Genomic DNA, 27460 nt, shown 5'->3' with positions numbered 1-27460 from the left:
CTAAAAACTAACTCTGATAGAATAAACAGACATAGTAATGTGTTCTCCTGATAAATCTCTTCCAGAAACTAATGCTGACCTATTACATTGTTTCTTGTTTTAATATGCACCTTTGCTCTATTCTATTTTGCAAACCACACTGAAGTTTAATTCAATGGCCCTGCCTGAGATTAGTCATGAAAATCTCTTAAATTATGTGCCCTACCTCAGAATAAACTACATTTCATATAAAATAGCAAGTGAAATAGGAAATACATGGCTCAGTCACACAATCAATAGTCTACTAAGGAAGTTCAAAATTGAAAACCAAATACAGTAATAATAAGAACAGCAACCATTTATTAAACATACCTTGTACTCAAGTATTTACCTTTTGATTTGCAAGTTATTACTAAAGGATTCTCAGGGTACAAAGCCATATTTTGTCTTTTTTATAGTCACAGCCTCAGGATCTAGTACAGAGACTGACTTACAAAAGAATGTGAATCATGCTAAATGAACTGAATGAATAAAAGAGAGGAAAGATGGATTGGATGGATGGTTTGCCTGACTCCAAAGAAAATAATTTGCACTCACTCTACCATGCTTCTCTTTTATGGAAAACTTCCTAGAGATTTGAGCAGAAAGCCAAGGTTGTAATACATCACTCTATGTATTTATACCATGATAATGTTAAAGTCATTTACACTTGGCCGGGCATGGTGGCTCATGCCTGTAATCCCAGCACTCTGGGAGGCTGAGGTGGGTGGATTGCTTGAGCAAAAGTGAGATCCCATCTCTACTAAAAATAGAAAAACTGAGGCAAGAGGATCACTTGGGCCCCAGAGTTAAAGGTTGTTGTGAGTTATGACACCACAGCACTCTACCCAGGGTGACAGCTTGAGACTCTGTCTCAAAAAAATAAAAAATAAATAAATAAGTCATTTATACTTAAGAACTTCCCGTCTGCCTTTCCTATCCTTCCTAAAGCTCCAGGGATTCATGCTTCTGCAGGAAGCTGACTATACCCTCAACTTAAGGGATGAAACGTATGACTTAGGATAAGCTAGTCAGGACATTTCATCCCACAAGCTATTGTTGCTGGCAAGGCTTAGGGAGATCTTGGGACCGAAATCTTTTTAAGAGTAAATCTTTGGACAAAGGCATTCTCTCTCTGTCTGGACCTGGAACTTCTATAGCCATCTGTGCTCCTATGTAAGAAATCTGTCTGAAGATAAGGCCAACCAAAACATAAAAAAGCAGGAAAAAGAGAATTACAGGGAATTGGAATTGGAAATCCAAAGCACATTAACTTCAATATCAAACCCTGGTTGAAGCCAAATCTCTCTCTGGACTTTCTTTATCTGATTATCTGAACTAATACATTTTTCTGATTGTTTAATTCAAGCTGTATTGGTTTTTTTGTTAACTGCCATCAAAAGCACCATGCAAAACTATTAACTCCTTTCAACTTTTACATGATTATTACACCTTTGAAGAGAGTCTATAATACATATTGTACAGGTACCTATAATAATGCAAATTGGAACAGCAGCTTCAGAATCTAAACTCAAATAAAATATAGCTGCAGAAAACATTAAAAGGATTAAAAACCAACATCTACTTTGTTGATATTAGAGACATTTATTTATTGATTGCTAGCATCCAATAAATGCTATAGCATTTATACAAAAATACTCATGAGTTGGAATCTTCTTGATAAAATCATGTCTCAAATAGAATGCAAAATAAACTACTACCTTCAGTATGACAACTCATAGATATCCTTTTTCATTCTAAATGCATATTCTATTCCCTTTAGCTTCTCTTTAAGCTGTCTTGCATCTAGATACAAGGGATAATTACAAAGAAAAATATGCATCAGAAGCAACCGCTTACTTAGTAACTTCTAAAATTTACCATTTTACTGGTTTCTAATTGCTAGTATTTCAATATTACAACAGGTACCTTCCTTGACACCTAGAAGATAATCAATGATACGTCCTTCTCCACATCATGCATTTACTTGTATTAGAATAAAAATGTGAATTATTTATGTATACTACTTGACACCTTGAGGAGACCACCTAAACAATTTCAATTCCTCCTTTATCTATATTCTATATTCAGTCTTAACCATAAGCATCTAAAGAGTCTATTTAATTTGCCTCATAAAGGGTGTCCTTAGCATGTCATATAAATTAAATGTTTCTGATGGGGGAAAAAAAGAATAAAACGGAAAGGGAAAATGCAGAATAAAGGAAATCAAATGATGATTAAGAGAAACATAACAGAAATGATAAATATGTAAAATTAAAACAGTATAAATTCAATTCACTTGTAAATCTCATCCTGTAACATCAGCCACTGTTAAAATGTTGATATGTACTATTTCCAGTCTTACTTACAATGTGTGTGGGAAGATATATATATTCCCTTATATTGGGTAAATAGGGTTCTCGTGCCCTATTTCCAGTGTTATAAAAACCACTGTGATGAACAACCCTGTAAGAACATGCATATGATAAAAATTTTTGATATCTTAAAGAGAAATTACCATATGTGGGTCTACTAGGTTGAAATGTGTTAATGCTTTTAATACTTCTAATTGATATTTTAAAATACTTTTAGGTTTTTACCAATTTACACTGCCACCCACAGTTAATATATACCCAATCTCACCCTACTCTCAACTATTTTATAGGCAAAAATGGCATTATTGTATTACCCATAAACGGATTATTTTGTTATGTTATTTCTATTTCTTCTTTTTCACAAGCTTCGTCAAATTCTCTACTGAAATGTTGTTTTTATTAATTTTATAAGATCAAAGTAAATAAACAATATTGATATTTTGTAATCTTTTCATTTTTTTGTCTCTTAATTTTTTTAAACACATATTTTTATATGATCAAATTTAATAGTTACTTCCTTTATAATTTCTTCTCCTAAACTAGACGCTGAATATCTTTTCAGAAGACTTTAATAGACTGTTTCCTCTCTGGAAAAATTCACAATGCAGAGTAGTATACTCTTAAAAATTCCAACCTAGCATTTCATAAAATCATTTGACAATAGACCACTCTCTCCCTTCCATACACACTGCATCTGTTACAGCCTGAGTAGCACTGTTTCTCAAAAAGCTTATTTTCAAACCAAAAGCCTAGGAAATTCCTCCACATCTACAAACTGATATTAGTCTGTTTATTTCTATATTTAAAATGGTTTTATCTTTTACAACAAATTCTTTAATATTCACTGGGATATATTTTGATGCAAGTATAACATTAAGAGCTGTTTATGTTTCTCCTTCTAGATATCCAACTATCTAGGCATATTTCTCCCATTGATCTTTACTGCCAATATTGTGACTTAAATTCTTCTCTACTCTTAATTGTGTCATTTATTCTTTTCATTGGTATGCCTATTAGGTTTTACACCAGTATCACACTGTTTTGACTATAGTAGTTTCATGGAATATTATAATAATCTGGTAATACAAATTGAACTCTGTCCTCTCCTAAATGAACATTTCTTGGCTATCCTAATCTTTTTTATAATTTCATATCAAGTCTAATATCAATTTACAAAGTTTAAAAAAAATCTGGCTGAGATTTTTGTTGAAATTATAATAAACCAATACATTAACTTTTTGAAACAAGTGAGACATTTACAATATTCAGTCTTTGTATTCAAGAACATAGTGTTTTTTCATACAGCCCTCATGTTTCAGTATGTTATTAAATATTACTTACGTATCTATTATCTTACATTTTTGTTAATATAAAGTTTATCTCCAAATAATTTTGGGGTGTTGTTTTGATTGAGACTGTCATTCTCCACAATTTTACTTATTGACTATTATTGCCTCGTAAGGGAGCCTACCAATTTTTATAAGTATCTACCTGACTTAATGAAGACTTTTATTGGCTATAATAGCTCTGAATTGATGTTCAAGGATTACCCAAATTAAAAAATTATGTTACCTGTACATAATGATAATTTTTGTCTCTTGCAAATAGCTATGCTTTTTATTGCACTGGCAAGTAAAAATGGTACGAATGGGCATTCTAGAATTTAATGGACTCAATATTTTTGTAGCTGTAACAATATCTGTTCATTTGAGTGAGACTTTCTTTTTCATAATATGTGGGTGCTTTTCTATTTCTAGTTTATTGAGGATTTCTAAAAGGCTAGAAAGTGAATTTTGTCAACTGTCTTTCCATCATCTATTAAAAACTGTCATATAGTTATAGTCCTTTTACCTAGTTATTTGTTACATAATCGCAATATATTTTCTAATACTGAAGCATATTTGAATTCCTGAAAAAAGTCCTACTTAGCTGTGGTACATTCCTCATTACAATACTGCCAAATTAAAATTGGTAATATTTTAAGAATTATGTATCTATATTCATAAGTGACATTATACATGTATTATATAATGATATAGTTTTTACTTTAGAGCTCTATTTAAAGTTATGTCAGCTTTTTAAAATTTACGAGTTTTCCTTTTATTCTATGATCTGAAATTATTTGGATAGCAATTAATTTAAATATTTAGGAATATTTAAAAAAGTTCTCCCATAAACTGGTTTGGACTCAGTAACTTTTGAAGACACAAATCTTTTAAAACTTTTTTTTTGCAGTTTTTGGCTGGGGCTGGGTTTGAACCCACCACCTCCGGTATATAGGGCTGGCGCCCCACTCCTTTGAGCCACAGGCACTGCCCTCTTTTAAAACTTTTAACATTTCTTCAAAAGTTATTGATTTATCCAGGTTGAGCACTTCCTATTGAGCAAAACTTAATCATTTATATTTTCTTAGAAACAATCCATCCATCAAGATTTACAAATATAGTAGTACAAAAACAAATGAGACTCAATTGTCATATAATTTTCTATAACTGTATTTGTATATGGTTATATCCTAAATCATTAGTAAGTTTTTAAGTTGACAAATATAATTATTTGTTTTCTTTTATTTTCATTTTTATCTTTATATTTTCATATATTTCATTTTTCATGTTGTCTCTTTTTTATTGTAAATTTTCTAATTTTTAGTTGAATATTTAGTTTATTTTAATTTTTTCCAACATCATAATAAAAGCTTTAAAAGTTGAAAAGTTGCTTCTCTTTAAAAAAAAAAACCTTTGTCCATATTTACTGAATTTTATAAGAACTCTTCTTGTCCTGTTATATCTGAATGGTCTATGACAGTGGTTTCTTTCTAGTTTCTTTGTTGTTGGTTCATTAGTTGCCACTATGATTTTTTTCTCCTTTTTAACTTTCTTTCAGGGTTTTGCTTAACTTCTCTTTTACTTTCTAGGTTTAATTATTTTCTACTATGGTAAGGCAATATGCCCCATAAAATTTTGCATTTTTGGAATTTGTTGACTGTGTGTGTGTATGTGTGAGAGAGACACATTCCTCATGGACAGTTGAATAATGGTGTTTGGTAATAGTTTTCAATTAAAAACTTACCTACTGGGTACAATGCACACAATTCTTGTGACAGACCCACAATAAAGGCCATGACTTCAGCGTTAGACAGTTCATCCACGTAACAAGAACACCTGTACCCTCTAACATTTGAAGTAAAAATTATTTTTAAAAATCTTTAAAATACAGTGAAATGCCTTCATTGATGATATGTAGAGACAATACATAAAAGTGAAGAAATGCTGGTAGAAGCAGGAGTCAAGGTAACTTGAAGGATAGAGTCCCACTAAACCTCTCCCTGCTTCCTTCAAGAGTCCTGTGGTATCCTTGGAATTACCAAGATAAGACTGTAAAACTGCTGCTTGTTTATAAAATATTATATATGCTTCTAGTAGATAAACTTAGATTTGAATTAAAATCTTTTTTCTCCTAAACCAATATACTGAGGATTGAGAATGGTGCTCTCGTTTCCACAATAAATGAATTTCTATGACCTCTCCCTACACTACTACCCTGTTTCCCTGAAAATAAGACAGTGTCTTATTTTAAGGTGTGCTCCCAAAGATGCGCTAGGTCTTATTTTCAGGGGACGTCTTATCTTTCCTGAAAGTAGGTCTTATTTTCGGAGGATGTCTTATTTTCAGGGAAACAGGGTAGAAGTTTTTGCTTGTTATGTTTCAGTGCTCTGGAATTTGATGATGTAACATTTGTATCTACTACATTTTCATTAGAAGCAGTATCTTTTAGTAACATAGAATTCATGCTTTTATTCCTTTTTAAAGCTTTTCTCCTTAAATTCTTTTTTCTCTGAAACTAATATTGTACCACTAGCATTTGTATGTCTTGTCTACCTCTGTCCTTTCAGCTTTTAAAAAAATCTACTAAAATTATGCACAGGTTCGAGACAAGCTAGAGCTAGAGCAAGACAATAGCTGGGCACTGTGGTGGACACCTGTAGTCCCAGCTACTTGGGTGGCTGAGGCAAGAGAATCACTTGAGCCCAGGAGCTTGAGGTTGCGGTGAGCTATGACGCCATTGCACTCTACCAAGCATGACAAAGTAAGACTCTGTTTCTCCCCCACAAAAAAAATCTAGCAAAATTAAATTTCTTTTCCTATGTTGTATATGCATCTATGGGCATAGTGTATATGTATATGTAAATGTGATGCATATGTACATATACATACAAATTTAAATACATATACATGTTGGTATATATTATGTATATGTACAAACTATATGTATCCTTCCAATATATAATTCTATTTTCATTTCTTAATCCTATACACACTGAAGGGGCTGGGCACACTGAAGGGGCTGGGCTCTCGCCTATAATCTAGCACTCTCAGAAGCCGAGGTGGGTTGATTGCTGAGCTTATAAGTTCCAGACGAGCCTGAGCCAGAGAGACCTCGCCTCTAAAAATAGTTGGGTGTTGTGGTGGGCGCCTGTAGGCCCAGCTACTGGGGAGGCTGAAAGAAAATTGCTTCGAGGTTGCTGTGAGCTATGACAGCACAGCACTCTACCAAGGGTGACAAGTGAGACTTTCAAAAAAAAAAAAAATCCTATACACGCTGAAATTATTACTGTCTCTGAGTTTCAGTTTTTAACTCAACCTTTTAAACTTTTCTGGTATTTATAAATGCTTGTCTTACTAGGATTAGCCTTTTTTTGTGGTGTTGTTGTTAAATCTTATCTAAGATATTTTTGGACTCTTAGGTATTTTATTTTCCTTCCTTTGCTCAAGAGTTCAAGACCAGCCTGAGCCAAGACCAGAGGTAGTGACCCTGTCTCTACGAGAAACAGAATAAATTAGCTAAATGAGGTAGCACCTGCCCGCTTATGGTCTCAGCTACTCTGGAAGCTGTACTACAGTTCAGGTGACACAGAGAGACTCTGTCTTAAAAAAAAAAAAAATCACAATAGGTAGAAACGGGGATAGTAGAAAGACAATTGCAAAGTAAGAGAAGATGACAACTGATATAGCCATTCACCATCCCTATTTTTTCAAAGTCTTCCAGTCCACTTACCTACAAAACCTATCCCTAGAACTCAACCCCTTCAGGGATCATAACCACATCACACTTGAGGAACAACTGAACAATATACCTGATTTCTCTTAACATGTACCTTTTAAAAATGAGAAACTTTGTGTGTTATAATCTATGGCTAAAGTTAAGCAAATTCAGATGGCTAGCAGGAATCTTATTCAATTTAAAGCTTATTAAAATTTTCTTCTATGAGGCCTTAAATTTTATGTACGTTATTCTGCTTCCTCTCTAGATCCCAGTATTAAGCCTCTGACTTAAAAGTTCAAGACAGTCACTAGGGATTTTCTGCACCTCAATCTGTTTAAAAGCTGCTCTCTGGATTAAAGGTTTCTAATCCTTGCTCTCTTGTTCACTTTTATCAATTTGAGGAGTAGTATTAAGGTAGAGTTCCCCTAACTATACCTTGTTTACAACCACTTGCAAAATTTGGCAGCTTATGAAACTGAATAGGTTACTTGATTAATGATAAACACAAACTTCCCAGGGTCCTCCACAAGCAAAGCTGTGGTCTTAGGCAGAGCTCATCTGTGAATGATCACAGTTCCTAACTGTTAAGAAAATCTGAAGCTGTTTGCAGCTTTTAGTGACCATGTCTTGGCCTTTGATTGGCACAGACCACAATTTATTAATTAGAATTCAAAAAATTAGAATAAAATAAAAAAAAATCATTAACACTAAAACACAACTGCTTCATTTTGGGATGGAGGTAGATGCGGATCATGGGCCCTTGAAGGGGAATTGTATTTTTATGTCTTATGATGCTTATTATTTCCTTGTTTCTCTTTTCCAGTCCCTCAAATACACTAAAATAACTCTTGACACTATTTAATCTCTATTTGACAATTTAGAAGGCTCTTCAGAGATCATAATCATGGAGCTCTACTATAGGTATACTCAAATGTTAGAATCTTGTGCCAGAGAAAAATAAATAAGTAGGGCTTAGTTAACTGTCATGATTATGTCCATTTTAAGATACTTTTTATATTTCAATTTATATAATTAATAATACATCCTTAGTAATGAAATAAATGTGAGTGAAACATAAAGCCAAGCATGCATGCATCAGCTGAAAAAAGGAAGGAATTGTCTGTTTTTTTGTATGCTTGCTCAATGTTTTGAGCTAGAATCCCAAGTGAGTTTTTATGATTATAAAGAAAGGAAGAAAACTAACATTAAGCTTTCTTGGTAGGTCTATGCCATTTTCATACATTCTAGAGGAGAAGGTAGTAGACAAAAGTTTTTGTGACCATAAGTGATGCTTAGAGGAAAATTAAATCACAGAATGATGCCAGGACTGATTATTCCACTGTATTTTAAAAGCAAGAGATTGCAGTCTGTGAGTCCAAAGTGGTTTCATATGGAATGCCACAGTTGTGGTTTACTCTTGAAAGTATAACCTGTCAAATTAGAAGCAGGCAAGGCCTATTCTCTTAAGGGTTCTACTTTCTACTGTCCATAGTTCAGTTATATCTACAAATTCAGCATTTTTTATTCAGTTAAACTCTGGTTTTTGGATGCATAAAATATTAAAACTATTCTTTGTTACCTTGGTTAGAGAGAAGGTTTTAGTTATGACATAAAGCTTAAAGAAGCTGCCAATCTCAGGTTTACTACATAGATGAAGATTTCATCATAACAATTTTTATCAACTATTCATATTTTATTATTCTGGTTACCACTATATAACTACAGAGAAAAGGTACAGACTGCTTAAGTGCCCAAGCATTTTCTAGCCTGCATATCCAGACTTTTATTGACTTTAGTACCTTACTGACTCATTGATTTTCCAGGCCTACAGTAGCCTGCTATTACGAGCTTAAGGTTCAAAAACGCACGATTTCTTCTCTTCTTCTTGATTGTGGAATGCCTTTCCAGGCAACAGGTTTGGTTAGCTAACATTTTCCCATGAAAATTAAAAGGTTACATGTTCAATTTTACTAATGTTTTATGCAGAGTCCTTCCTTAAAAAAGCTTGCTTAATCCTTTTTTAACATAAAAATATTTTTAAATAAAGCATAAACAATATTTGTTGTCTGTGTAATGAAACATAAATGAAACCATGCCACTCAACAATCATATCCTGTTTAGGCCATAATGACATCAGAAATATATGTTTATCATCTGCTTTGGACAACTTAGCATGTTTTTGGCCCAAGGCAAAGTTGAACTAAAACCATTTGCAGTTGCTCCAAACCAAGATAATCACACATTTCTAAGGTAACTGATACCTAAAAGAACATTGCCTTTAGATCACAGTTCATGATCTAAACACACTAAGTTTTTGAAGAAGGTTGTTAAAGTTTATAAAGCATGTATGTCTATTGGACTTCCTCCAAAATTTAACATGAAATAATTATATTTTTAGCACGCATGGAGACTGTAATAGAGTAAGCACTTAAGAACAATCTTTAGGAATTCTGGAATTACCTCTCCTACCCAATTTAAGGAGTAATATGAACTAAAAGAATACTGCCTTAGAAGTATTTATTCCACTTAAATGGAATAAATTGCTACTTTTATTTTTTTCTGAAGTATTTAAAGAAACAATATTTTTTATGTATAGATAAGGTAAATAAAAGATATACAATTTTCACATTAATTATTAAAACATATCCAAGAAATCCAAATACATATCACTAAGTTAATATAACATAAAACATATAATTGTACTTTTGTAGCTAACAATTTCAACCATATAGCCTGCAACTATAGACTAAAAAATGATTCTTCATGCTATGTATCAACAGAAAAGCACTTAGAATTAACTTTGTCTACAAAGATAACTAATTGATTTAGAACAAAAAGTAAATATTTAATCATATTTACCTGTTATGGAATAAAATAAAATCAATAAATGTCATATTCAGCATAGGGAAACTTACTTATTTTCAAAAGAGGAAACAGAGAAACAAAAAACTAAAGTCATTTTCCAAAGTCAACCTGAAGATAGTTTGCCTCCTCCAGAGTTTACTCCTTTGCACATTAATGCCATCAGACATAAAACCACTGATTTAGGGATTTCAGACAATGTTTAAAGAACACAGAAATAAAACCAAATAGCATAGGCACTTTAATGGTTGTTCTATTTCTGTAATATTGGAAGAATGTACAATACCTCCATTCTTTCTTGTTTAACTTCATCAATTTCGTCATCTTCAAACATTGCCAAAAGTTCTCCTGTCTGGTCAATAGAGTTAAGGAAGTCCTGAGCAAATTTTTGTCTTTTGTTTGCATTACCACCACCACTCAATTTGTCTTCATGAAAATAAAAGAAGGAAAAAAGAAACGTTCTTAGTAGGTTTACATCAGCATTAATCATTACACTTATTAAATCCTACATATGAAATTCAGAATTAGGATTTTCTCAAAAGAAACTTTAAAAGAATTCTTAAACCCCAAATAAAAGTGTGAGTCATGTAGAATCATTTGATCATACCACAAATTAGACCAAGAGAATAAAAGCAAATTATCAATGATCAAACTAAGTGTGAAAGGGCTGACTGAAATCTCTTATAAAAAGGAAGTATAGGCCAAGCACGGTGGTGCATGTTCAAAACCAACCTGAGCAAAATAGCAAGACCATATTTCTATTAAAAAAAAAAAAGAAAGAAAGAAAAATTAGCTAGGCATAATAATGTGTGTGTATAGTCTTAGCTACTTGAGAGGCTAAGGTGGGAGGAACACTCGAGCCTGGGAGTTTAAAGTTACAGTAAACTATGATAACACCGCTGCCCTCTAGACCAGGCAACAGAGTGAGCCCCTGTCTCAAAGAAAAAGGAAGTACACTTTCAGATTTGGAAAAAGAATTCTGTTATATAGTATTTATAATATACAAATCTGAAATGAAATGACAATAGAAAAAAATAAGGAGTGAGAATATGCAAGTAAAGAAAGCAGAACTGATAACATTAATGCTAGAAAATATTGATAAAGACCAAAAGCATTAAATAAGACAGGGTGAAGTATTATCTAATAACAAAAGGAAGATAAACAGGCAAAAACTTTTATGCGCCAAGAATAGAAGAAAAATAACACCAAGGAAAATTTAAAAAGCACTTGAAAACTTAAAAAGATATCTGATTATATTTCTTTCACAATTTGACAACTTAAGGTAAGTCTGTAGAAAAATGTACCTATAAGCACATAAATACCTAAATAGATATAAGAATTTATACTGTTCTCTTAGATTTAGATAATTTATTTTAAAAAGTTTTTATGAATATCCATAAATACAATTAAAACACATTAAAGTAACATCCTATATACCATTTCTGCTTGATTTCCTGCCCCTCATCTTCCTTTTTATATTGTCAGCCAAACTCCAACTGAAGACATAATTCATATTAACCACCCAATATGCATCACCATATACTTCCTCATGTTTATGTATCCACATAAATACATTCATGTATGGAGATGTTTTATTTATATTTACTTTTTAAAAAAGGGTTTTTCTCATAATATTCTTGTTTTTCTTTGCCCTTCACTTTTCTTAGTTGATGGAGACAGAAGAAATTGCTCCATAAGCCTGATTCCTTTAGAAGAGCTGCATAGTATTTTACTACACAGCCTTTTCAACCAATACGCTGTTGACAGAAACATAATTTGTGCCAGGTTTGCCACTGGCAGAAATACTGGCAATAGACATCCATTTAAATGGTGTTCTATATGGGTGGCTTTATTTTTATGGCATGTATTAATAAGAGTGGAACTACTGAGTTAAAGGGTACAAACATTTTAAATTTTAATAGACATTAACAAATTGTTTTCCAATGCATTAACTCTTCATATTTCTAATAGCAATAAGGAATTCCTTTTTTCTCATGGTAAAAGGCTAATGAGCATAAAGTTATAACACTGTGATTGAAATATTTAATTTCTCTAGTTATCAATGAATTTAAACACTTTTCTCCTATGTTTGTCAGCTATCTGAATAAACCTTTCAATTAAATGCTCATTTTTATCCTTATTTTAGCCTTAACCATCAACTGGGTTGGGTTTCTCCCCCCTCCCCGACCCCCAATTTAAAGGGCTCCTTTTCATCCTGTTGTCATCTGAGTTAAAAATGTTTACCTAATCTTGATATCCTATCCTTGAAATTTTTCTCCTGATTTCACTGGCTAGGACTTTCAGCATTATGTTAAATAGTAGTGGCAATAGTGAATATCCTTGTTTGGTTCCAGCTCTAAATGAAAATGCTTCAGTTTTACTTTATTCAGTAGTATGTTGGCTATGGGTTTGTCATAGATGGCATCTATCAGCTTAATAAATGTCCCATCTATGCCTATTTTCTTAAGTGTTCTTAAGAAAAAAGGTGCTAAATTTTATCAACTGCTTCTTCTGAATCTGTTAAGAGGATCAAACGGTCAATGTTTTTGTGTCTATTTATTTGGTGAATTACATTCATGCATTTACATATGTTGAACCAGCATGACATCTCTGGAATAAAGTCCACTTGATCATGATGTATACTTTTTAAATATGTGGCTGCATTCTATTTGCTAGGATTTTATTGAGTAATTTTGCACCAACATTTATTAATGATATTGATCTGTAATGTTCTTTTCTACTGGGCTCCTTTCCTGGTTTTGGTATCAGTGTGACATTTGTTTCATAAAAGTAGTTGGGAAAGATTCCTTCATTCTCCATCTTTTGGAATAGGTTGTGCAATACAGGTAAAAAGCTCTTTTTTGAAGGTTTTGTAGAATTCTTGTGTGAAACTGGCTGGTCTAGGAACTATTTTTGGAAGAATTTTTTATTGTTATTGCAATTTCAGTGCTTGATATTGTACTGTTCAAAAAAGTTGTCCAAAAACTGTCTCAAAAAATTAATGAAATTTGGCTGGGCAAGGTGGCTCACGCCTATAATCCTAGCACTGTGGAAGGCTAAGGTTGGGTGGATCACTTGCGCTCAGAAGTTTGAGACCAGCCTGAGCAAGAATGAGGCCCCATCTTTACTAAAAATGAAAAACTGAGGGAAGAGGATCACTTAAGCCCAAGAGTTTGAGGTTGCTGGGAGCTATGAGGCCATGGCACTCTACCAAGGGTGACAAAGTGAGACTTAGTCTCAAAATAAAAAAAAAAAAGAAAGAAAGAAAAAAATCAATGAATTTAAAACAGTCACCAAGGATGTGAACATAATTAGAAAGGCTATAGCAGAGCTTACGGAATTGAAAGAAGCATTTAAGGAGTTTGAAAACACAGTAGAGAATCTCAGCAACAGAGTAGAACATGGAGGAGAAAGAATCTCAGAACTTGAAGACAAGACACTTGAACTAAATCATTCAAAGAAGCAGAAAACAAGAGAGCAAAAGCAGGGCAATCTCTTAGAGAGATATGAGACTACACAAACCCCACACACATACGAATTATAGAGATCCCTGAAGGAGAAGAAGAGTCCTAAAAGCATAGAAGCTTTACTTCAAGACATCATTATGGAGAATTTCTCAAGCATTGCGAGAGACCTAGAAATATGATTACTAGATAGTTACAGGACTCTAGGATGACTCAGTTCAAACTAATTATCTTAGCCAAAGTCAAAATGAAAGAGAAAATTTTCAAGCAGCCAGGTATAAGCAACTTCTTAACTACAGGGGGAAAAACATTAGGGTGACAGTGGAAATTTCAAAGAAAACTTTACAAGCCAGGAGAGGTATCACCTATCTTTAACATTCTTAAAGCAGCTTTTAGCCCAGGATTCTGTACCCTGCTAAACTTAAGTTTCATATTTAATGGAGAAATCAATCTTGTAGTGGCAAGCAAACATTGGGGATATTTGCCAATATAAGACCAGCTCTGCAGGAAATATTCAGACCTGGTCTATACACTGAACAGCACAATAGACCACCAGCAAAGAAAAGACACCCAGAAAGTAGAGGACAAAGCCTAGCTTCTATAATGGTCCAAGTGATAAAACTAAGCAACAGACTTCCATAAAATGAAACCAACATAACTGCACCATAGTTATTAATGCTCTCAAGAAAGGTGAATGGCTTGAATTCCTCACTGGAGGCACAGGCTGGCTAACTGGATAAAAAGATGCAAGCCAAGTATATTAAGTCTTCAGAAAACATACTCAACTTCAAAGAACAAAAGGAGACTCAGGGTAAAGGATGGGAAAATCCTATTTCAGGCAAATTGAAATCAGAAAAAAGCAGGAATTGCCATCGCATTTACAGATACAATGGACTTCAAACCAACAAAAGTAAAGAAAGTCAAAGGTGGATACTATATGCTGGTTAATGGAACAATACAAGGAGAAGACATTTCAATCTTAAATATCTGTGCATCCAACTTAAATGCTCCCAGATATATAAAATGAACCCTAATCAGTTGAAAAATATAACATCCTATAATACTATAATAACTAGGGACTTCAACCCGCCCCACCCCCCACTGACATAACTGCACAGATCCTCCAAGCACAAACTAAACAAAGAAGTGATAGACTTAAACACATATTAGAACAAATGAGCTTAACACACATATACATAACATTACACCCCAATAATACTGAGTATACCTTTTTTTCATCAGCTCATGGATTATTTTCCAAAAATGAGCATATCTTAGGACATAAATCAAATCTCAACAAACTTAGAAAAATTTATACCTTAAATCTTTTCAGACTATAATGGAATAAAAGTAGAACTCAACACTAACAAAAATCTTTATCTCCACATAAAGTTGTGGAAACTAAAAAAACCTATGCTGAGTGGCAGCTGGGACAAGGAGGAGACAAAGAAAGAAACCATTAGATTCAAAGAGCAAAATGACACTGCAGCCAAAAGCTATCAAAACCTGTGAAATACTGCAAAGGCAGTCTTAAGGGGGAAATTTATCACATTAAATGCCCCTATCAAAAAAACAGAAAGAGTACAAATGAACAATCTAATAACTATCTGAAGGAACTAAAAAAAGAAGAGCAATCCATTGCCAAACCTAGCAGAAGAAATAACCAAAATTAGACCAGAATTAAATAAATTGGGAATAAAAGAACTATTCAGAAGATTAGCAAAACAAAAAGTCAATTCCTTGAAAAGATTAATAAAATTGATATATCTTTGGTCAGTTTAAGTAAAAACAGAAAAGTAGGATCTCTAATAACCTCAATAAGAAACAAATACCAGGAAATAACAGGTATCACAGAAATACAAAAGATCACTGATTAATCTCATCACTGATTAATACAAAAAACTCTACGCCCAGAAATTTGAAAATGTGGATGAAATGGAACAATATATGGAATCACACTACCTCCCCAGACTTAATCAGAAAGAATTAGAAGTCTTTCTTTTGTTTTTAAACATGGTTTTCTTTAGTTATCTGAATATATTTACAATAGCTGCTTAGAAATTTTTGTCTGCTAAGTCCAACATTTGGGCCCCCAAAAGGCAGTTTCTGTTGCCTGCTTTTTTTATTTTTATGAATCACACTTAGATATTACTTGGAATATCTAGTATTTTTTATTACTGTTATTGAAAATTGACCTTTTAGATAATAAATTGCAGCCACTCCAGATAATTCCCTCCCCTTCCTGGGGCTTATTTGTTTAGTGATGTGATGTGGATGAACTTGTACAAGAAAGTCTGTTCCCTTACAGTGTGCAGCCTTGTGTATGCAAACAAATTCCTCCAAAAGCAAAGGATGACTATGGTTTTAGACAGGTTAGTCAGGTTGTCTTTGTTACTTTCACTGATATTCTTATTTAAGTTTCTGAATATTCTGACTTGATGGTATCACATATAACTGATAGCCTCCAGTTATTGTTAGCTGTTTGAACTGCTGTTTTTAATTAAAAAAATTTTTTTCTTTCTTTTAGTTAGGGTCTCAATCTGTTGCCCTAGCTAGATTCCAATGATGTATAGTTCACTGCAACCTCAAACTCTTGGGTTCAAGGGATACTCCTTCAGCCTCTAATGTAGCTGCCACTACAGGTCTGTACCACCACACCTGACTAATTTTTCTACTTGGGGGGGGGCATAGAGATGGGTTCTCTCTATGTAGCTCAGACTGGTCTTGAACTCCTGGCCTCAAGCAATCTTCCTGTCTCAGCCTCCCAGAGGCTGGCATGAGTCACTGATGCCAGCCACTAAGATTCGGCATAGTCACTGAGCTGGACTATTCTTCTGTTTTTACTAATACCATTGGGAATAAATTATTCTACAAGCTAATCTAAATAATATCTGGCCTTTTAAACAGTCAAAATGTTGCCAGCCTTCAAGCTTTGTATCAGTCTCCTTAGGAATGCTACAGAGCTCTCTGTTGTGAAGGTTTGACTCTCTCTGAGCTGAACCTTGCACCACTATATTAGAACTGGGGGTTGGAACAGCAATCAGCCTCTTCTAGAAAAACTCCTCGGGATCTAAGAGTAGGGAGCAAGGAAGGGATAGTAGTCCCTAGTCTTCTAGGCTTGTCCACTCTGATGTGGAGCTTCACTCCCTGTAAGTGAGCTAGGGTGGTGAAATCAGGGTCCAGTAGACTCAGCCTGCCATGTCTGAGGCAGAGTTTTTACCTTTTGAGTAGAGGATGACTGAAAAAAAGGAAGCCCCTGTGCCTGCCTAGAAAAGAGCTTTTGTAAAACAGCTGGAAGAGATGACAGATGCCAACTTCTTGGCCCACTCAGGGTAAAATTATTGCCCTAGATTAGGAGCTGGAGGAGCAAGAGCCCAATGTCCTTGGCTAGACTAACTCAGAATAGAGCTTCTGTCACAATGGGTAAGGTATCAGAGTAGGAGTGGTACACAGGGGTCATGGGAGCAGGGCATAACTTAATGCTCAGATTTCAATTGTTCTTAACAGAATTTAAGAGATTTTCTTGAATACATGTTTGTCTACTTGTAGTTACATGTTTAGGATAATTTCTAGAAAGTTAAATGAATATTTTTAAAAACTTTCATTAGGGGCCATTTAGGTGGCTCACACTTGTAATCCCAGCACTTTGGGAGGCCAAGGTGGGTGGATCACCTGAGCTCAGGAGCTCTAGATCAGCCTGACCAGGTGCCAGACCCTATCTCTAAAAATAGCTGGGTGTTGTGGCACACACTTGAGGTCCCAGCTACTTGGGAGGCTGAGGCAAAAGGATTACTTGTGCCCAAGAGTTTGAGGTTGCTATGAGCTATGATGCCATAGCACTCTACCCAGGGTGACAAAGTGAGACTCTGTCTCAAAAATAAATAAATAAAATAAAAACTTTCATTAGTTAAACATGTTTTAATGGGAAGAGAGTCTGCCAGTTTCCTCACAGAGTCATTCCTAAAATCCCACCTCGGGATTGAATATACTTTACCTGAGTATTTCACCTTATAATTTGTATCAACTGTTTTTAAGTCTTAGTTTTTTTTTAATAAGATACACAAAAATAAGACATATACATGAAAATAAATAGTGAAGATGTAAAATAAAACAGAGGGCATCAAATTAATATGGTTATATTAGCGAAACTGAATATTAGTCTTACTACTAACTGCCATCATTTATTCAGTGGCAGGCATGTATCCATAGATTGCGTTGAACTCGGCAAACAACACTACATATTAAATGGTATAATTTCTCTGTTACATGTGAAAACTGACCCTCAAAGTCACACTAAAAGAAAGCAGAGAACTGGGTTGTTCTAAGATTATATTCTTCATAGAAAGAAACATTTAAATTAATTGGCAGAACTATCTTCCAGAAAATAAATTCTATGAGAATTGCAGAAATATTAAATAGGTAACGCTGTACAATATCTTTGACCAGCATTTAGCAAGGCTATTTCATTCCACTCGTTGCCAGTAAATGAAAGTAACTAGTTTTCTTTCAGTTTGTTAACTCTAGTTTTCTGGAATTTTCTTCACTCCGGTAGAATTTCGTTGCTTAATTTATAGATGTATCAATTAGCAATGAATGCCAGTATATAATGATTGCAATCAACATAAAATATATGAGTTATTTTTAAAAACACAATATATTTATTTTGATTCAGTATTATTTAGTACTTACTATTTTTGGCTTAGCACTGTTTCTGCAGTATTAATATTTTTTTAAATATTCTATTTTTTGTTTTTTTATTATTATTAAATCATAGCTGTGTACATTAATGCGATCATGGGGCACCATATACTGGTTCTATAGACCGTTTGACACATTTTCATCACACTGGTTAACATAGCCTTCCTGGCATTTTCTTAGTTATTGTGTTAAGACATTTATATTCTACATTTACTAAGTTTCACAGGTACCCTTGTAAGATGCACCGCAGGTGTAATCCTACCAATCGCCCTCCCTCCGCCCATCCTCCCCCCTAAATATTCTCAATTAGAGAATTGAGTTGATAGATCAAATAAGTACAAATTTCAGTTCTGTGTTATGCTTTTTATTAGTCAAAGAACACAGAAACAACACACCAGAATGATATGATTTAACATAAAAAAATATCAAATACCTTTTATGACAAGTTGATCAAAACCCACATGTCAGTTTCAAAAACATATTATATAGTTCTGGCTCCCTAAATCCATCACAGAAAAAGTATGCTTGCTAAAATCAATGATTAATTATTATGAATCAGAACAATTTTCTTACTTTCATGATAGTCATTGACATAAAGCAGTAAACATTAAAATAAAGAACCAAAATAACCAGATTCCTAATAAGTCATACACACAGAAAATCACAAAATTAAACTACTCAGTAAATACATATTTGGATATTTTTCAGGCTATATATTTTTTAAAGGTACATTTGTTCTGTTCTAATGGGAATATCAACATTGACATTGCATAATAAATGTGTCATCCATCATATATGTGTCATAAGCTATTGTTTTTAGTTTTATGTTTTGTTTTGGTTACCTTCTAGGAGATCATCCTCATCTATGCCTTTGACAATCTTGGACTTGTAGTCTCGGATAAACATGTATTTTAGCAATCTTCTAAGTTTTTTCTGTTAAAAATATAAAATAAGTAAACAAGAAAATATATACACATAAATTTCTTTACTTATTAAAGACCACTGTGATAATTAACTTTAATAAACTTGTACCCCAGGATCACTGGGGGAAATATAGCAATCCTTAATATACAACTATTAAATAAAAACAGTCATCATATTAAATAAAAAAGCTAAAACACAAATTATTTTTTAATGTACTTCATTTATAAGCATCCAGGTGCTCTATAATAACAATACAGTCATGTATCACTTAATGATGGGGACAATTCTGAGAAATGCATCATTAGGCAATTTGTCATTGTGCAAATACCATAGACTACACTTACACAAACCTAAAAGGTATACACTACAACATACCTAGGCTTATACGGTATAGCTTATCGCTCCTATGCTACAAACCTATACAGCATGTTACTGACCTGAATACTATAGGCAAGTGTAACATAAAGGTAAGTATATGTGTATCTAAATATATTCAAACACAGAAAAGGTACAGCACAAATATAGTATAAAAATAAAAAATGGTACACCTAAGGCACTTAGCATAAATGCAACTTGCAGGACTCAAAGTTGCTCTGGGGGAGTCAGTTAAATGAATGGGGAGTGAATGTGAATGCCTAGGACGTAACTGTACACTACTGTAAACTTTATAAATGTTGGATACCTTATCCTACATTAAATTTATTTTAAAAATTTCTTCAAGAATAAATTTACCATAGCTTATTGTAACTTTTTGTAAATTTCGTATTTTAAAACTTTTTATTGCAATACTTAGCTTAAAATGCAAATATCTTATATAGCTATACATAAATATTTTATTTATATTCTATAAACTTTTTTCTAGTTTTAATTTGTTTAAATGTTTAACTTTTCTGTTAAAAACTAAGACACAAACACATTAGGCCTAGGCCTACACAGGGTTAGGATCAACAATATTACTGTCTACTGTCTTCCATTTCCATATCTCTTCCCATTGGAAGATCTTCAGGGGAATAACACACACAAAGCTGTCATCTCCTATGATGACAATGCCTTTTCTGGAATAACTCATAATCTGCCTGAGGCTATTTATCATCAACTTTTTTTGGTGGTTGTTGTTAATAATTATAGCACATTCTAAAATAACAATATGAAGTATGGCATAGTAAAAACATATACCAGTGAAATATCATTTATTATCTTTATCAAGTATTATGTACTGTACATAATTTAATGATTGTATGCAATAGACTTTTATATAAGATGGGGAGCATAGTAGGTTTGTTTATACTGGCATCAACACAAACATGCAAGTAACAGATTGGACTATAATGTTGCAATAGCTAGGACATCCCTAGGCAATGGAAAATTTTTAGCTCTATTATATAATCTTATGGGACCACCCTCGTATATGTGGGCCATCATTGGCTAAAATGTCCTTATGTAGTAATGACTGTAATTACTGTTTTTTGTCTTATATAAGTTTAAATTCTCTTTAAAGACTGTAATATAAAGCACATCTTACATAACAAGCTTACTATCTGTTATGGAATTTTGTATACATTCAAGACAAAATTCCATTTAAAAAGACTTTTAAAAAGCCAAGCAAAATCCTGTTTATTGTTTTTTATTCTCTGCCAATCTTTTCTTTTCGTTGGAAGAGTTAATTTATGTGTTATATTTATGGAGAATATCTATAATCTGAGGAACGTATTTTTTTTTAATTTATTTTTTTATTTTTTATTTTTAATTTCAGTGTGCTTGTTCATTCTTCTTTGTTCTAAGTACTCCTTTTTTGTTGATTTTCTTCTTTCTCCTGCAGTGCTGGCTGTTTTTTTTTTTTTTTTTTTTTTTTGATGTTGTTGGTAGAGACGGGGTCTTACTCGGGCTGACTACTGCTCAAATGGGTTTTGAACCTCTGAGCTCAGGCAATTCACCCGCCTCGGCCTCCCACAGCGCTGGGACTACAGGCGTGAGCCACCACGCCTGGCCTGAGGAACGTATTTTTAAAAAATTCAAAGTTAATGAATGATAGGTCTCATGATGGCCTTCTTTAAATTTATTAGACCACACTACTGCTTAACTTTAAAGTGATCGATAACACTTTCTTGCTTGTTATATGCTCATACTTAGAATGCATTATCATTGGTTGCTTGTTACCTGCTCATACTTAGAATGCATTATCACCTCAGGTTTTAAATTTCTAGTAATGGCTGAAACATACTGCATTTTGCAAAGCCATTTACACACATATCATTTGATATTTTTAATAGCCCTGACACTATAATCTAAACACAATCACCTTCTTTTTATGTATCGGGAAACGGAGATAAAGAGTAGACTTAGAACTAAATCTCAGCAGGTCCATTAGTATCATATAACCTTTAAACTTTAGGGTGGTTTTTTTTTCCCATTTGCAAAGTAAGAAAAGTAATACCTATCTTACATGTTTATTGTGTGGAATTAATGAGAGACTAAGTAAGGTTGCTTTGTGGAATATGTAAAATGTAGTAAGAAGTCCCTGCTTGATTGTAATCTGGAATTATTAAGAGAAAAAACATACACCTATACATAGTTTTTTGCTATCACTTTTTTCTCTTTGCTGTAGTTCCATTCAGTACTTTCACTTCATTTTGTTTTACCTATGCAAGTGACTCAGAAGTTTTTTTGAACACGCAATCATATAAATACAATTATCATTTTGAAGAGAAAGATGAGAAAACTGGGAATTACCTTATCACAGATGTTCTTAGTAAAAAGACTCTGGTTAAGCATCCATCTAAACATTAGAAGAGCACTGTCAAGTGGTTTATGTTCCTGAAGTTTTAATATGACTTAAAGTTTTGATTTCCCCAAAGGGCAGGCGAAAGTGTCAGGGTGAGCTATTTTATGTGCTAACCTCTTTAGTTCTTTCATTAAAAAAGAAATTGGTGAGATATTCTGTATAGGCTAACTCTATTCCCTAGGTGACTTCAAAAAGAATCTTTGCACAAGGTCCTCATTTCTGCCAACAGCATTTCAAGTCTCCTTTGTCACAGTACCACATCTTTATATAGTACTTGATGCCTATTTTTCCTTAATTTTCCAAGCACAATGAAGTCACCAAATCCTACAAATTCTTACTCTTCATGGCTTTTCTGAATTCTTCTATCCTATTCACTTCCAGAGCCATCATACTAAATACAATTTGCCTTGATTACGGAGCCAGCATTGGCTTAGTTTCTTTGCATTTGTTCCCTTCTATATATGATTGATTGTATGTGCCTCACCCTAGGCAGAAACCTCTACTTCACCAAATCCTATAGCTTCTCCATCTAATCACCCTCCCTTGGTATTTCTTGAGCCTTAAAATGCTTCTTTAACTCAGTTATAAAGACCTCCTAAACCAGATCATAGCCTTATTGATAGTGAAGACATTTCATTTATTTTCCTTTTTATAATCTTCATATAATCTAAGAATTGATTCACTAAAACACGTAGAATACTACAGAATATTTTCTTTCTTTTTTTTTTTTTTGTAGAGACAGAGTCTCACTTTATGGCCCTCAGTAGAGTGCCGTGGCCTCACACAGCTCACAGCAACCTCCAACTCCTGGGCTTAAGCGATTCTCTTGCCTCAGCCTCCCGAGCAGCTGGTACTACAGGCGCCCACCACAACGCCCGGCTATTTTTTGGTTGCAGTTTGGCCGAGGCCGGGTTTGAACCCGCCACCCTCGGTATATGGGGCCAGTGCCTTACCGACTGAGCCACAGGTGCCGCCCACTACAGAATATTTTCAACTACCTCTCATGGAAAATAATTATGACAAAGTTAGACATACAAATACCAGATTAAATACAGTAAAACTTCCATAGTGGATGACATTCCTACACTGACTACCTGTAAGCTGACCTAATTTTCATAGATCAGACTTGTACCACATGTACATATGAGTACAGTAGGACTAGTTGCTTATGTCGACCACCTCTGTATATATAAGAAGGATATAAAGACTCCACATGTAAGTTCAATTAAGCATAAGGCCTGGCATTTTAATATATGAAATTGTTTTACATTACCTTATCTTTGCGCATCAAAAACAGAAGATCTTCAGCAGAGATTACCCTTGCTCCTCGAAGCTGAGAAATTTCAGCAGCTTGCTGTAACTAACAATAAAGAAAATTAAGAAATTGTTCTCGATAATGTAAAAATGGTAGAGTCACAATGTCTCCAGAGTGATAAATATACTCAGAGTTAAAAACCTCTGGGAATAATCCAGCAATCACATTACTACTTTAAAAATCAAAATATCTTATGTTCTTAGATATCAAAATGCAATTAAATTAACTTATGAGCCCACCTGTAACTGATAAAATAAACAGAAATCCTTGATTTCTTTCATGCAAAAGAAAAATCATGTACAGCTTCCAGAAATGCACTAATGCACCTGAAAATGATTTTATGAAATTTTATCCTTCATACTTACATGAGCAATGGTTTCACTCAGTATCACTAGTTGAATAAGTATATTATTAATCTGAGCTCCCATGCTGGTATGATTTGAAATAGGCCCATTCAGAACTTTAAAAGATCAACAAAAATAGTGGCTGTTTCTAATATGCAAAGGAAAAGAATTTTTTTTTCATTTTGGCAAGTCTTCAGTAGATGAAGGATTCAGTCTATAAATCATAATACTAGACTGCATTTCTTTCTTTCCATACTAATCACATGCACACAAAAAGTTAACTGTATCTGGAATGCACAACACAAAACATAACTGCATGAAAAGTTAGATTCCCCTGAAATGCTCATCGGGGCCCTTATATCTACAAAGTTGAGAGTTCTCAGGAATTCAGAAGTCCTAGAAATACAATCTTACTTGAAAATAACCTGGAAAATAAAAGAATGTGAAAAATGATAGTTCTATTTTTTGGCACAGGCAAACTCAGTTTTTTATTTTGATTAGTTGGAAGGAACATAAATACAACCATCTGAAAAAAATAAAATGCTGGATAAAACACTACAAAAATGTGCCTATAACTTCTTCCAAATCTGATCAAACCATGCTGATTGCACCAAACCAATTCTATCCGATATGAAATATTACAAAAATATTTACATATAAAAGCTGTTCCTGAAAATATCCTTCTTTTAAAAGAATAAATCTACTACATATTCTTGAGGACTAATCTTTAAAAAGTGGCATGCTGTTATCTTAACAATTATATGAAATAAAATAGTTCATTTGTACTAAAGAATTTCTGCTTGAATGTTTATATAATTTTGCTAAGTAAGCTTCAAACCTTTTCTAAATACACAGACTACAAAATAGACTATAAACTCCCTATGTGTCAGCTTTACCACTGAATTTCCTGGACACTGGTGGCTGGTATATAAACATAATCCTACCTAAATATAGAAATTTATGTTTAACTGTGAACCATTTAAAATGATTTCTTTGGGGGAGGGGACGTAAGGTTTTCAAAAAGATGATGTATGAACCTAGAAAGAATCCAATAGTATTCAATAGGCACGGACACATTTGCCTAAAAATGTGAAGTGTATCAGGAAATACATGTACACATGCTTTTTCACATAAAAATAATTCTAGCACAGTCTAAAATACATACAAACAGTGTGAAGAATATAGCTTACATATCCATTTGTCTGGATACATACAGAGAACCAACAGACAGCATAGTTAAGTAATTTTATTTTCTTAAATGAAGAATGATGATTTGAAAATTGAAAAACACTATACAGATATAAATAATTTTACTCTTATTAAGGATCAGAATAAATATGTATCCCTAAATACACTGACCAATTAATAGTTTATTGACATTACATATAAACAATTTATATTCATAACACTCTCCAAAATGTCAGTTTATAAGTACTTTAAGCAGGGAAAGAATGAAAATGGAAAATAAAGACAGAAAAGTTTGACATTTTAGTCACTTTTGGGGGGTTGTTGTTTCTTCTCTCTGTCTTTCCTTATAAAAAATGAGTACATTAATATTGTAAGATCTGGAATTTCTGTCCTGGTTATGTTGTCATATTTAGCAGAAGTTTTTCTTTGTTTCTTATCTACTAGATTTTCTACTTTCTCCCAACTAATACAGTATCCTTCCTACTACTAGCACTGTTTACACTCTCTAGTTTGCCCTGGTCTCTGCCTAGTTAGTGTGTCTCTGGAATTTGAAGTATCACTATATGTTACCTCATCAAGGCCTGCCTATCCCTAATGTCTCCTAAGCTCCAAAATTACCCCTCTCAAGTTCTTGACCACCTTATCTTTTCCAAAGGAGAAGAGCAATCTTATTAGTTAATTAAAGAAAGTCAAACTCAAGTATGTATAGTCACTTCACATCTTGCAAATGCTATAGTTTCAATTCATGCTTGGTTGAAAAAAAACCTGTATATACACACACACCTGTGTAGTTCAAGCTGTATTAAGGTCAACTGTATTACACACATTGGTTTACTTTTCTTCCTAAAAGTTTATGCCTATTCCCGCCAGAAAGAGTAAAGTATTTCCTCTTTAACAGTACCAACTGAAAAAACAGATTTGCAAGTTGGCAGTCCAGTTCCACAGGGTGCTGAGCTCAAGACTGGTACATTTAACATAAAAACTAATACTAGAACCAGGAAACCTATATCATAAACATTTCAAAAACTTTCAGATATAGACTAATGGAATAGAATAGAGGATTCAGGTATAAAACCGTCTATCTACCAACAACTGATCTTTGACAAAGCTGACAATAACATACACTGAGGAAAAGAACCCCTATTCAATAAACGCTGTTAGGAAAACTGCAAAAGAATGAAGCAGGACCCCTATCCCTCATCACTTACAAAAACTAATTCAAGATGGATAAAAAGACTGACATCTAAGGCATGCAACCGCAAGAATTCTATAACAAAATGTATAAAAGCTCTTCTAGATATGGATCTAGGTCTAGGCAAAGAATTTATTCCTAAGAACCCAATGGCAATTATAGCAATGACAAAAATAAATGAATAGTACTTCATTAAATTAAAAACTTCAATAGAGCTAAGGAAATAATCAATAGAGCAAATGGACATCCTAAAAAATGAGAGAAAATCTTTGCATTTTACATATCCAATAGAAGGCTAATATCCAAAATCTATGAAGGACTCGATCAGCAAGAAAAAAAAAAAGAGGACAAAAGACATAAATAGAAGTTTTTGAAAAGAAGACAGACAAATGGCCAACAACTGTAAGAAAAAATGCTCATAGTCACTAATCATCAGGGAAATGCAAATTAAAACCACAATGATATATGATATCACTCCAAAAACAAGATACTGGCACAGATGCTGAGAGAAAGAAACACTTTACGCCCTGGTGTTGGGACTGCAAATTAATACAGCCTCTGTAGAAACAGTATGGAAATTTCTCAAAGAACTGAGAGTAGACTTACCCACTTAGTCCAGCAATTCTACTACTGAATATCTACCCAATGAAAAAGAAGTCATTTTAGGGCGGCGCCTGTGGCTCAAGGAGTAGGGCACCGGTCCCATATGCCGGAGGTGGCGGGTTCAAACCCAGCCCCGGCCAAAAAAAAGCACAAAAAAAAAAAAAAAAAGAAAAGAAAAAGAAGTCATTTTATCAAAAAGATAACTGCACTCAAATGTTTATTGCAGCATAATTCACAATTGCAAAGATATGGAATTAACCCAAGTGCCTAGCAATTCATGAGTGGATTAACAAAACATGGTTTATGCAGATCATGGAGTACTACTCAGCCATAAAAAGGATAAATTAATGTCTTTTGCAGCAATCTGGAAGGAATTGGAGACTGTTATCCTAAGTGAAGTATCACAAGAATGGAAAAACAAATACCACATGTACTCTCTAATAAACTGGAACTGATGAGCTCACAACTGCACAGAGGAAAGTAAAAGTTATCGGAAATTAAAAAAGGGGGGGATGGAGGAATGGGGGAGATAGAAGGTATAATAACCCACCTAAAGGGTACAATGAACATTATTAAGGTGATGTGAATATTTATATCCCTGACTCAATCCATGTAGCAAAAACATGTGTATCCCTTCTATATTCTGAAATTT

General features: G+C 33.6%; 1 protein-coding gene across 6 annotated transcripts in view; it reads right to left on the bottom strand.

Moving 5' to 3' along the window:
• Positions 1-27460, bottom strand: part of SUPT3H (SPT3 homolog, SAGA and STAGA complex component) — a 502772-nt gene that overhangs the window by 173598 nt on the left and 301714 nt on the right. For 5 of the 6 annotated variants that reach the window (XR_008382414.1, XM_053602205.1, XM_053602206.1 and 2 more), the window contains 3 exons: positions 23440-23526; positions 19303-19393; positions 10585-10724 (listed from right to left, as the gene is read on the bottom strand). Coding sequence is in view for 4 of the 6 variants with exons in the window: in XM_053602205.1 (XP_053458180.1) it covers positions 10585-10724; positions 19303-19393; positions 23440-23526 (318 nt within the window). In the remaining 2 variants the exon portion in view is untranslated. The remainder of the gene's footprint in view (positions 1-10584; positions 10725-19302; positions 19394-23439; positions 23527-27460) is intronic. The other variant, XR_008382415.1, reaches the window with a different exon arrangement.

The sequence above is a fragment of the Nycticebus coucang genome, chromosome 9 (genome assembly GCF_027406575.1).
Source record: "Nycticebus coucang isolate mNycCou1 chromosome 9, mNycCou1.pri, whole genome shotgun sequence".
NCBI lineage: Eukaryota > Metazoa > Chordata > Mammalia > Primates > Lorisidae > Nycticebus > Nycticebus coucang.
This window is presented reverse-complemented; position numbering and strand designations above follow the sequence as displayed.